The following is a 10,363-nucleotide window of genomic DNA, read 5'->3' as shown; positions in this document are numbered from 1 at the left end:
TTTTGGTGAGACAGAGTTCCACTATGTTGCCCTTGGTAGAGTGCCATAGAGTCACAGCTCACAGCAACCTTGAATTCTAGGGCTTATGTGATTCTCTTGCCTCAGCCCCCCAAGTAGCTGGGATTACAGGCACCCGCCACAATGCCTAAACTATTTCTTGTTGCAGTTGTCATTGTTTAGCTGGCCCAGGCTGGGTTCGAACCTGCCACTCTTGGTGTATGTGGCTGGCACCATAATCACTGTGCTACAGGTGCTGAACCAGGCCACCACTCTTAACATAGTATATTTGGATTTTATCTGACTAGGTTGTTGGGCCATTGGCTTGTTTCACAAAAGTTTATATTGTGTGGTGTGGTGTACCATCCTTTTCTCACTTAGTATCTCCTGAGTGTATCAGTGCATAGAGAGTTGCCTCATTCTCTTATGACTGCATACCCCGTACTTTATTCTCCCAATTCATTATTAAGGGCAGATTAATGGTTGATGTCATCATTCCATCCACACCACCCATTCCTTCCTTCCTTTTGTCTTCTCTTTCATTCTTGCTTCTTCTTCCCTGCTTCCCCCTTTTTCTCTTCTTTACTTGTCTTTTTTGACATCTTTTTTTTTTCTGTCTTTCTTTCCATCGTCATCCCTGCCTATGTCTTACCCCCACGTGGGTGGCACGGCCCCACTGGGAGGCTCTGGAAGCTAACCTAGAAAAGAGAATCTTTTAAGATGATGTACATGGACACGTGGATAGCTCACCAGACCCAAGGGGCAGTAGAGTCAAGCCTCACCAGAACTGGAGCCAGAAGGAGAAAGCAGTCAAGACTGAAAGGAAGTAGTTGTTCCCTTTCTTGGGTCACATGTCACTGTAGGTAGTTTGTGGTTATGTGTCTGCTTAGGCAAGATGAGCCATAATTCCACATAATGAGCCACAGTTAAAAAAGAGCGATTCTCTTTGGCCCCACTTTGGTCACAGGGCAGAGTCAGATCCTTTTATGGTCCTGCAGCCCCATGCCTGTGGATGGGGGAGGAAGAGGAAAATAGTAGCTGCTGGTGATAACTGACTAACCACAGAACTCTGTCCTCTCAGGATGCCCTTTGAACCAAAAGTTGGTCACTGTTATTTCTTAGGCAGCATCAAATAGAAAAGTGGCTCATTTGACACTGGCTCCAGAATTTTCTATTAACCAGAATTTAGATTTTCCTAATTAAGGTAACTGATGTTTGTGAGGACAACCTGACAATACTGAAGAGCCCTCCAGTGTCTTCTTTCAAAACCATCACATTTAGAAGATGAAGTTATATTTACAATAATGTTATTAATGTGCCCTAGTGTCTGATTATTTTGAAATTTAAGAGTTGCTTTTACCTAGAATCTGCCATTAACCAAAAGCCCCATTCCCAGGCAGCAATGAGCAATAAGGTGTAGCATACATAGACTATGGGGAAGGTCGGCACCCGAAGGGTCCTCAGAGATTACCTTCCAGAGGTGACAAGTACCTAGCCCAGATGCTGCTGCTCCACCCTCCTATTCCCATGCTGGTAATTAACCACCGCGCTGTTTTCCACTGAACTTAGACTTGGCCTCAGAACCCTTCTATAGCACTCCAGCTAACATCCCTCAATTGCTTAGCCCTAAAAATGAAACTAGTTTGCCATTCCACTATTCAAATGAAAAGTTGAAGCCCAGAAAAGTTAAGTAATTTCCTCAAGATCACCTAGTCATATAATAGTAGTGGAAATTAGAACTCCCCTCCGCTCCCCACTGCCCTCTCTGGTACTACCTAGATGGGTGGGCCCTCTTAACACAGCATTCCAGAGTTTCTGTTTTCCCTTTAGAACAATAACAAAAGATAAAGGAAGCTGATTAAGACTCTAGATCACAATCACCTGTTTGGACGAGGTGGTAGGGCTGGTAGTCTGGACTAAACTGAACCTGCGCCATGACTTTCTCACTTTTTTTTTTTTTTTTTTAGAGACAGTCTCACTCCATCACCCTCGGTAGAGTGCTGTCAGGTCACAGCTCACAGCAACCTCCAGCTCTTGAACTTAGGTGATTCTCTTGTCTCAGCCTCCCAAGTAGCTGGGACTACAGGTGCCCGCCACAATGCCCGGCTATTATTTTGTTGCCGTTTAGCCAGGGCCGGGTTTGAACCTGCCACCCTAGGTATATGGGGCCGGCGCCCTACTCACTGAGCCACAGGCACCGCCCATGACTTTCTGACTTTACAGTTTACCTGTAGAATCACAATGGGCTTAGCTGTACTGTAAGATACAGTAGCCCTGCCACAATTATAGGCTTATTTTTATGTTCTCATGGAAGATAAGGGGTCAGGGTTTCTCCAACAACTGCAGAGGAAAGGAGAGATAGGGCAGGCAAGCCTATAGATTAAGACTTCAGAGAAAGATTCTTTAAGTTTATTAGCTATTAGGGAAATGCCAATTCAAATTACAATCAGATGCCACACTAGTCACCACCAGAATGGCTTCAAAATAAAATTAAAAAATCAAGTGTGGGTGAGAAAGGAATTGGAAGGCTCAAAATTCTGCTGGTGGGAGTGTAAATTGGTACACTTTGGAAAACAGTCTGGCAGTATCCACCAAAACTTAACATTTTTATATCCTGTGAGCCAGTAGCTTCATTCCTGTGTGTATGTATAACAGAACTGCACTCATATGTTTACCAAAAGACATCTACTAGAATGTTCACAGCAGCACTTGGTAGTGGCCTCAAACTGGAAAGTACCCAGATGTATATCGCTAGCTGAATGGATAAAGTGTGGTTTGTTCACGTGAGGGAATACTACCTAGCAAAGAGAACGAACGCTCTCACTATGGACAGCTTGTGGTGAAGAATGTCTGACTGTTTTCTATGTCTGCCGAGAGGAACAATATAGTAGACAGACCAGCCCTAATTTCACCTTGACAGAAGAGAGATTCTCTTCAAGCCGGCTTTGGTCCATATTCCAAATATGGATCTGACTTTGGCCCCCAGTTTTTCTTTTTTCAGATTAATATGAGGGAATAAACAATTAGGTTACATTGTTTGCATTTGTTTGGTTGAGCCCTTCACCTAGGAGGTGTGCCAGATACCCTTACATTATGCTGGTTAGGTGAGAGGTCACCAATCCCCCAGCCTCCTCCCCTTCTTTCCTTCCTCCTCTTCCCTCCTCCCCACTTGAATTACTTGCGTTTTTCTCCCCTGCAGACATGAAGTTGTTCTCATCTACTGGTTTCATATTAGAATTAAGTAGATTGGATACTTGCTTTTTCATTCTTGTGATACTTTACTAAGGAGAGTATTCTTCAGTGCCATCCAGGTTAATATAAAAGATGTAAAGTTGGGCGGCGCCTGTGGCTCAAAGGAGTAGGGCCCTGACCCCATATACTGGAAGTGGTGGGTTCAAACCCAGCCCCAGCCAAAAACTGCAAAAAAAAAATTAAGATGTAAAGTTGACTTTACCCTTTGAGTAAGAGAAGCCAGTTTCTGATTGTCCCACTCACTTTTTTTTTTTTTTTTTGAGACAGAGTCTCAACCTGCCATTGCCCTGGCCCTGGATGGAGAGCTGTGGCATCACAGCTCACAACAACCTCAAATTCTTGGGCTCAAGCAATTCTTTTGCTTCAGCCTTCCAAGTAGCTGGGACTACAGGTGCCCGCTATAACACCTGGCTACTTTTTGGTTGTAGTTGTCATTGTTTGGCAGGCCCGGGCTGGATTTGAACCCGCCAGCTCCAGTGTCTGTGGCTGGTGCCCTAGCCACTGAGCTACAGGCGCCGAGCCTGTCCCACTCACTTTACTGTACATTAGGCAAACCTCTTTTTAAAGTTTTTAGACCAACTCTCAATGGCTGGAAATGTATTGTCTTTTCTGCTTACATTTTTCCTTATTTCCTTTTCATAACTGGGAAAAATGCCTGGCATGTGCCCTCAGGCTTATGTTTCTGGACCTGGCAGAGGGTGAGAGGGTGGAGTATAAATATACAGAAGATCACCTTTCTCTGTTCTTCCTCTGACCAGCCCATCTGGTCTACAGACGGGAACAGGAAGTACCCATCTAGCATATGTGAAAATGCCGGATTTTAAAATGATGCTCTGTAAATATAAAGTATTGATTGACGTGGGATTACTGCACATTTGACAAAAGCCCCACCCCACCTCCCCCACAGATGGCTTGCTTTGCTCTCTAAGATGCTGTCAGCAGAATGCACTTGCACTTGGCCTATATCAGACAAAGCCATCGGTGTTGTGTTCACATCTTGGCAGCTTGCTCAGAGCAGCTTTTCCATAAACAAAATGTGCCCAGCCCAGTGGGTCTGGCTTCCCAGCCAAGAGATTGTGTACTGATCGGTGGTGGGAAATGAGATATCTTTGCAGCCCATGTCCAGACCAAGTGCCTAATTAGATATCTGAGATGACATGGAGAAAAATCACAGCCTGCTGCTCTTGTGGCAAGGGATTGATGCCTTCTCTGCCAAGCCTGCCTTGGAATCCAGGTCTGTGGTTCTCTTTGAGAGTATCTGGCAAAGGCCTCAGTGTAGGATGTGATGGGTCGCCTTGATAAATTCAGATTTCTAACATGTCAGCTAGATTCTCTAAGTACCATATCCTCTATCTTCTGTCTCCATTAATGGCTCTGAACCATACAGCCAAAACCTAAAAACCTGAGACTCAGCCTCTGTTCTCCTTTCCTCCCCATACCTAGCCTCCAAATTCTATTCTTTCTCTCTCCTGAATAGCTCTCTAACCCATTCTGTCCTTCATCCCTACCCCCACTATTCATATCCATTGCTCTGAAACAGGTCCACTAACAACTCCAAATCTCTTCTATCCTAGACATCATAGTGTTGTCTCAGACTAGGTCTCCTGGAGAGGTCACTCACCATTAGACCATTCCACTGCTTCCTGGAGCCTGCAGGACCAAGACCAGGCATTCGGGCCTTCCTTCACTGCCTTTCAGACCTTTCCCACCTCCTCACACAGCCTCTTACAGTTTTCTGGAATATAACTCAGTACCATTTCATGAGTTCTGCCTACAATGTTCTTCTTTACCTTTGTCCAAACAGCAAGTGTTCCATCCTTAATATTCAACTTTATAACCTCACGCCTCCCTCTCTGCTAGCACTGTGCCTTGTGCAGATTTCTGTCAGCATTCACCACACTGCAGTGAAATGATCTGTTTCCGTGTCTGTCTTCCCTACATGGCCAAGAGCTGAAGGAGGCTAGGGACTCCACTCTCTATCTACACAGGGCTTAGAACATCTAGAAGCCCCCCAACTTTGCTGTATAAACTGAACAAAATGTCATTAGGAATAAGACCATTGCTTCTAATTCTGATTTTCACAGAGTATTATGAACCATTCATATTTTGAGATCTATGTGAGGATAACCTTATGAAACTGTACTTTTAGTCTTAATTATGGCATCTTTATACCTTTTCTTCTAGAATTATGAATGAAAAGTAACTGCCTTGAGTCTTCTGTGCATTAAGACATTAAGTTAGATCCCAAAATTAGGTCTTGGCTGCTCGTCCATAGCTCAGGGGTTCTCAGGGGTTCATTCCCTGAGAATGTGGCGGGTTTGAACCTGGCCTAGGCCTGCTTAACAACAACAAAAAAAGGCCAGCCGCAGTGGCTCCTGCCTGTAATCTCAGCACTCTGGGAAGCCAAGGAGAGTGGATTGCCTGCACTCAGGAGTTCAAGACCAGGCTGAGCTAGAGCAAGACTCTGTTTCTAAAAGAAAAAAGATAGCAGGCGTTGTGGTAGGCACCTATAGTCTCAGCTATCTGAGAGACTGAGGCAAGATCACTTGAGCCCGAGAGTTTACGGTTGCTATGACTTGTCATTTATTTCCATATAAAAGCCTCCGTCTGTTCATATTTTATTATGAATTATTTTATTACCCTACTTTAGTCTATAAGTTAGGATTATTATTATTTTATTTATTTATTTATTTTTTGAGACAGAGTCTCACTATGTCACTCTCGGTAGAGTGCTGTGGTGTTACAGCTCACAGCAACCTCAAACTCTTGGGTTTAAGTGATTCTCTTGCCTCAGCCTTCTAAGTCGCTGAAACTACAGGCACCCACCACAATGCCCAGTTATTTTTTTGTTGCAGTTGTCATTGTTGATTTTAGCTGGCCCAGGCTGGGTGCAAACCCGCCAGCCTCAGTTGTATGGCCGTCGCCTTATCTTCTAAGCTACTGGGTGCCGCCCAAAAAATACTTTTTAAGGCTCAGCACCTATAGCTCAGCAGCTAAGGTGCTGGCCACATACACCGGGGCTAGAAGGTTTGAACCCAGCCCGGGCCTGCCAAACAACAATGACAACTACAAAAGTAGTAGCCCAAAAGTTTGAGGTTGCTGTGAGCCGTGACGCCACATCACTCTACTGAGGGTAACATAATGAAATTCTGTCTCAAAAAAAAAAAAAAAACTTTTTAAATAATCAGTAAGATCCTCTTTTCTTCAGTAAGGTCCTCTTTTCTTCCTTTGAAATCAAAGAATTGGAAATTCACTTGACTGGCCAAAAGATTTATATTCAGCCATTAAAGTCAATCACGTTCTCAAACCCACACAGAGGATTTTGAGTCATTCTTTGGTTTGGTAGCCTGTGAAATGGGAGAAAGGCAATAGTAAAAGAGAATGTTTGACCCAGGCACATACTCAGGCAAGTCACTTTCCGGAAGAAGAACATATGTAATTTGAGTATCTAAGAATTGATTTCCTTAAAAATGTTCTGACACACTCCAGGGGAAGTTTTGTGTGTCCCCTAACGTATACATGCCCCAGTTTGAAGACTGGAGCATGTCACCATGTGGTATTCTCCAGTTTGACCTCTGCTTTCCCCTGTCCATAGGTCATTGCAGCTGAAGGAGAAATGAATGCATCCAGGGCTCTGAAAGAAGCTTCCATGGTAATCACTGAATCTCCGGCAGCCCTGCAGCTCCGATACCTTCAGACACTTACCACCATCGCTGCTGAGAAAAACTCAACGATTGTCTTCCCTCTGCCCATAGATATGTTGCAAGGCATCATAGGGGCAAAACACTGAGCCTCGGGGTAGATGAGCTCTACCCTTCCAAGGATGAAGTGGGGGACCAAATTAGCCTTTAACTCATAAGGAGAGGGTGGGGCGGGTACCTTGACTATTCTCCCTCATTCATCTTTCATATGTCAAGTGTAATGTTCTTAGGATGTATAGTAATCATGAAAGCAGATAAAGGAATTGTTAGGGCGTAAATAGAGATGTGATTTATATAAGTAACCTCTTGTTCTTTATAAAAGTTTGTATTTTTAGATTATTATGCACTAGGTTAAATCTACTTCTTTTGACTTCAATTGAGTCATTCTGAACCCTCTAAGCACCATACCAGAGGCACGATCATAGGCTCTAAGTGCCACCTGATACAGTTGGCTGGATAAATGCTTTGCAGAAAGTGACGACCTTATGCTACAACCAGCTTCTCTGGGCCGTATGTGCCTTACCTCCAGGGAATCTTCAGGAAATTCCCCTAATATGCATTTGCTTTTTAAACGCAAACAATGTTTCGGACTTATCCTCACTTGAGAGTAGGCATTTTCTTGCCTTGTGCCTGTCAGAACTAGAAGCCGTGGTCAAGACTGAAAAAGATCACCTTAACCTTTTGAAGACTTTTCCATTCACTATTATAGTGGTCCTTTTAAAAATGACATGTGCATTTTTAAACTTAGTTGAGCCTTTATGAGTAAATGATTGCTCTGTGGTCTTTCAAACCAGCTAAATATTTGTCACAAAAGTGCTTTTTTCTCACTTTTGCCTATTTTCTATATCAGGTTTTAAATAGTTTTAATTTTTTAATAAAATTTTCTCTAAGTTCTATAAGCAATCGTTACATACCCATTTGGATAGCCTATGAACTAAAATGCTTTTTCAAAAAATATCTTCAGGAAACCATTGTATTTTTATTGTCTGCATGCTCTTGACTATCGTTCCCTGTGAAATATCTTGGTTACAAGCCCATTCATTAAGTAGTATAAGGAACTCATAGTATATTTGGTATGTAATGTCTAATGAGCTTGGACAAACACTGTCAAACTTAGGATATCTGTGTAAATGTAGGTCTTTTTTATTTGCCTAGTCATTCTCTCATTTATGCTGATTGTGAGCAAGGAAGTGGTCAGCCCTTCTGGACTACAGTTTCTTGATTTGTAAGATTAGGAAACACCTTCCATTTTGCAAATGCCCATGAATCTGAGCAACCTGGTATTTCACCGCCGGCCTGGTGACATTTGTAACACTTGCACTCTGAGACTAAGTTCACCTAGAGAAATCTAAGAATTACAGCTTCCTTTCCCAGCACCACCCTTCCTATCTGTGCTAAGCTTAGTCATTCTGTCAGTCCCAGTGTAGGATGTCCCTTCCCCCGTACCCTTTTTCCAAGTGCCTTTTACCACCATATATCCTGGTTCCTAGCTGAGCTTATCAGAGGTTTATGAAGCATTTCAATTTGAAATTCAAGTCACATTTATATTTTGAATTTTAAAATGGCAGTTTTATCTTTTTCACCCAGATCCTGGCTGAAAAATCTCTTTTCAGGCTTAAAGTAATAATGATTTTGGTTCTTTGAGTTTCTCCATACCTTCAGATACCAAAATGACCTTCACTTTCTGCCTTGCGAATTCATAGCCCAATAGGCTAAAATTAAATCACTTGGGAGGTGAGAAGCCTAGAAGGAGATCCAGGATGAGAGTGTTAGTGCAAAGTTTTTCCCAAGTGGCCTCCCTTTCCAGCAATGTACTTAATAAAGTGATGTGCTTTAGCTAATTTTCTCTGGATGAGAGTCTGTTTCTATTTGCCTTTGGTGTATGTGGATTTCACGTTTCACAAGTGATGGATCCTCCAGTTTTGAGCTGGCTACCTCGGCTGCTTCCTGTGTTCTTCGTGGGCCAGAGAAAGGGAAGAGACTGCCACAGTCCGTCTGCCATCTCCCACGTCCAGGCTTCCCCTTGTGGACCAGCCCACACATTTTCCCTGGGGAGTTGGAGACCACGTAACCCCCAAAGCTTTGGCTTGGCTTCATTTCCCTTTGTCAAAGGGAACAAGGAGCCCACTTCTTGCCACCTAATCACATGACATACCCTCTACTTTAAAAGAGAGAAGTACTGAGAGAAAACTGATGAGTTTTACCTGAAACATGTAACTTTTTTTTTTAAGAGACAGAGTCTCACTTTGTCACCCTTGGTAGAGTGCTGTGGTGTCACAGCTCACAACAACCTCCAACTCCTGGGCTTAGGCGATTCTCTTGCCTCAGCCTCCCAAGTAGCTGTGACTACAGGCACCTGCCACAACACCTGGCTATTTTTGTACCAGGGCTGGGTAGGAACCTGCTACCCTCAGTATATGGGGCCGGAAATGCCCCAGCAACATCTAACTTTTGAAGAACTGTCTTGAGTTAATGGCTACAATTTGTGGTATACCAGTTATTTGGTACTGAAATTCTTGTACATATATTCTATCATTTGATCCACCAAATAGCTCACAAGATACTGTTATCTCCATTTTATAGATGAAGAGACTAAGGCTCAAAGGTTAAAACCTAGCCAAAGTCATATGGTTGGGAAGTAGCAGAGGTGAGACTCAAACCCAGACCTGTCTAATGCCAGAGACTCGTCGGGGGTATCAGTGTTTCTTCAAGTGACACTGCCTGTTTCCACCGCCTCATATATACATCACCACCACCAGTCATCTTACGGGTAGATTACACCTTGTAAGACTATCAAAGTTTGTCCTCACATTCACACCCAAACAGGCCATAAACTCTAGTCTGGCACCATCTGACACAGCCAAAGTTAAGTACAAATGAGAGGAATCAATGGGTGTTTGTAACCACAATTATTACAACATACTACCCCAAACAAGAAGAAACCAGGGTTCTGTGGACTTTGAGCCCTTTAAACTACATCTCTTGGGATCTGCACAACAGTAGGCCTTGCCAAGGTCCCTTGGCTAGTAAATAATATTAATTGAAGTTACACAAGAGTTAATCTTAAACCAGACTCTAAACTCAATGTTTTTTGTTTTGCTTCTAAGTAGCTATAATTTTTATTACTGCTTTAAAAATGGAGTTTAGGCTCAGCGCCCATAACACAGTGGTTATGGCACCAGCCACATACACTGAGGGTGGTGGATTTGAACTCATCCTGGGCCAACTAAACAACTGCAACCGAAAAATAGCTGGGCATTGTGGTGGGTGTCTGTAGTCCCAGCTACTTGGGAGGCTGAGGCAAGAGAATCCCTTAAGAAATGCCCATGAATCTGAGCAACCTGGTATTTCACCGCCGGCCTGGTGACATTTGTAACACTTGCACTCTGAGACTAAGTTCACCTAGAGAAATC

The 10,363-nt window shown here is 43.3% G+C and overlaps 1 protein-coding gene across 1 annotated transcript in view; it reads left to right on the top strand.

Moving 5' to 3' along the window:
* STOM (stomatin) overlaps window positions 1-8,791 on the top strand; it is a 32,145-nt gene extending 23,354 nt beyond the window's left edge. The window contains exon 7 of the mRNA XM_003785263.3: window positions 6,845-8,791. Coding sequence (XP_003785311.1) covers window positions 6,845-7,039 — 195 coding nt within the window. The 3' untranslated portion in view covers window positions 7,040-8,791. The remainder of the gene's footprint in view (window positions 1-6,844) is intronic.
* The last annotated feature ends 1,572 nt before the right edge of the window (window positions 8,792-10,363 follow it).

This window comes from Otolemur garnettii, unplaced genomic scaffold (assembly GCF_000181295.1).
Source record: "Otolemur garnettii isolate 467f Iridium unplaced genomic scaffold, OtoGar3 scaffold00014, whole genome shotgun sequence".
Lineage (NCBI taxonomy): Eukaryota > Metazoa > Chordata > Mammalia > Primates > Galagidae > Otolemur > Otolemur garnettii.
Note: the sequence above shows the minus strand (reverse complement) of the source record. Positions and strands in the feature narration are given on the sequence as shown.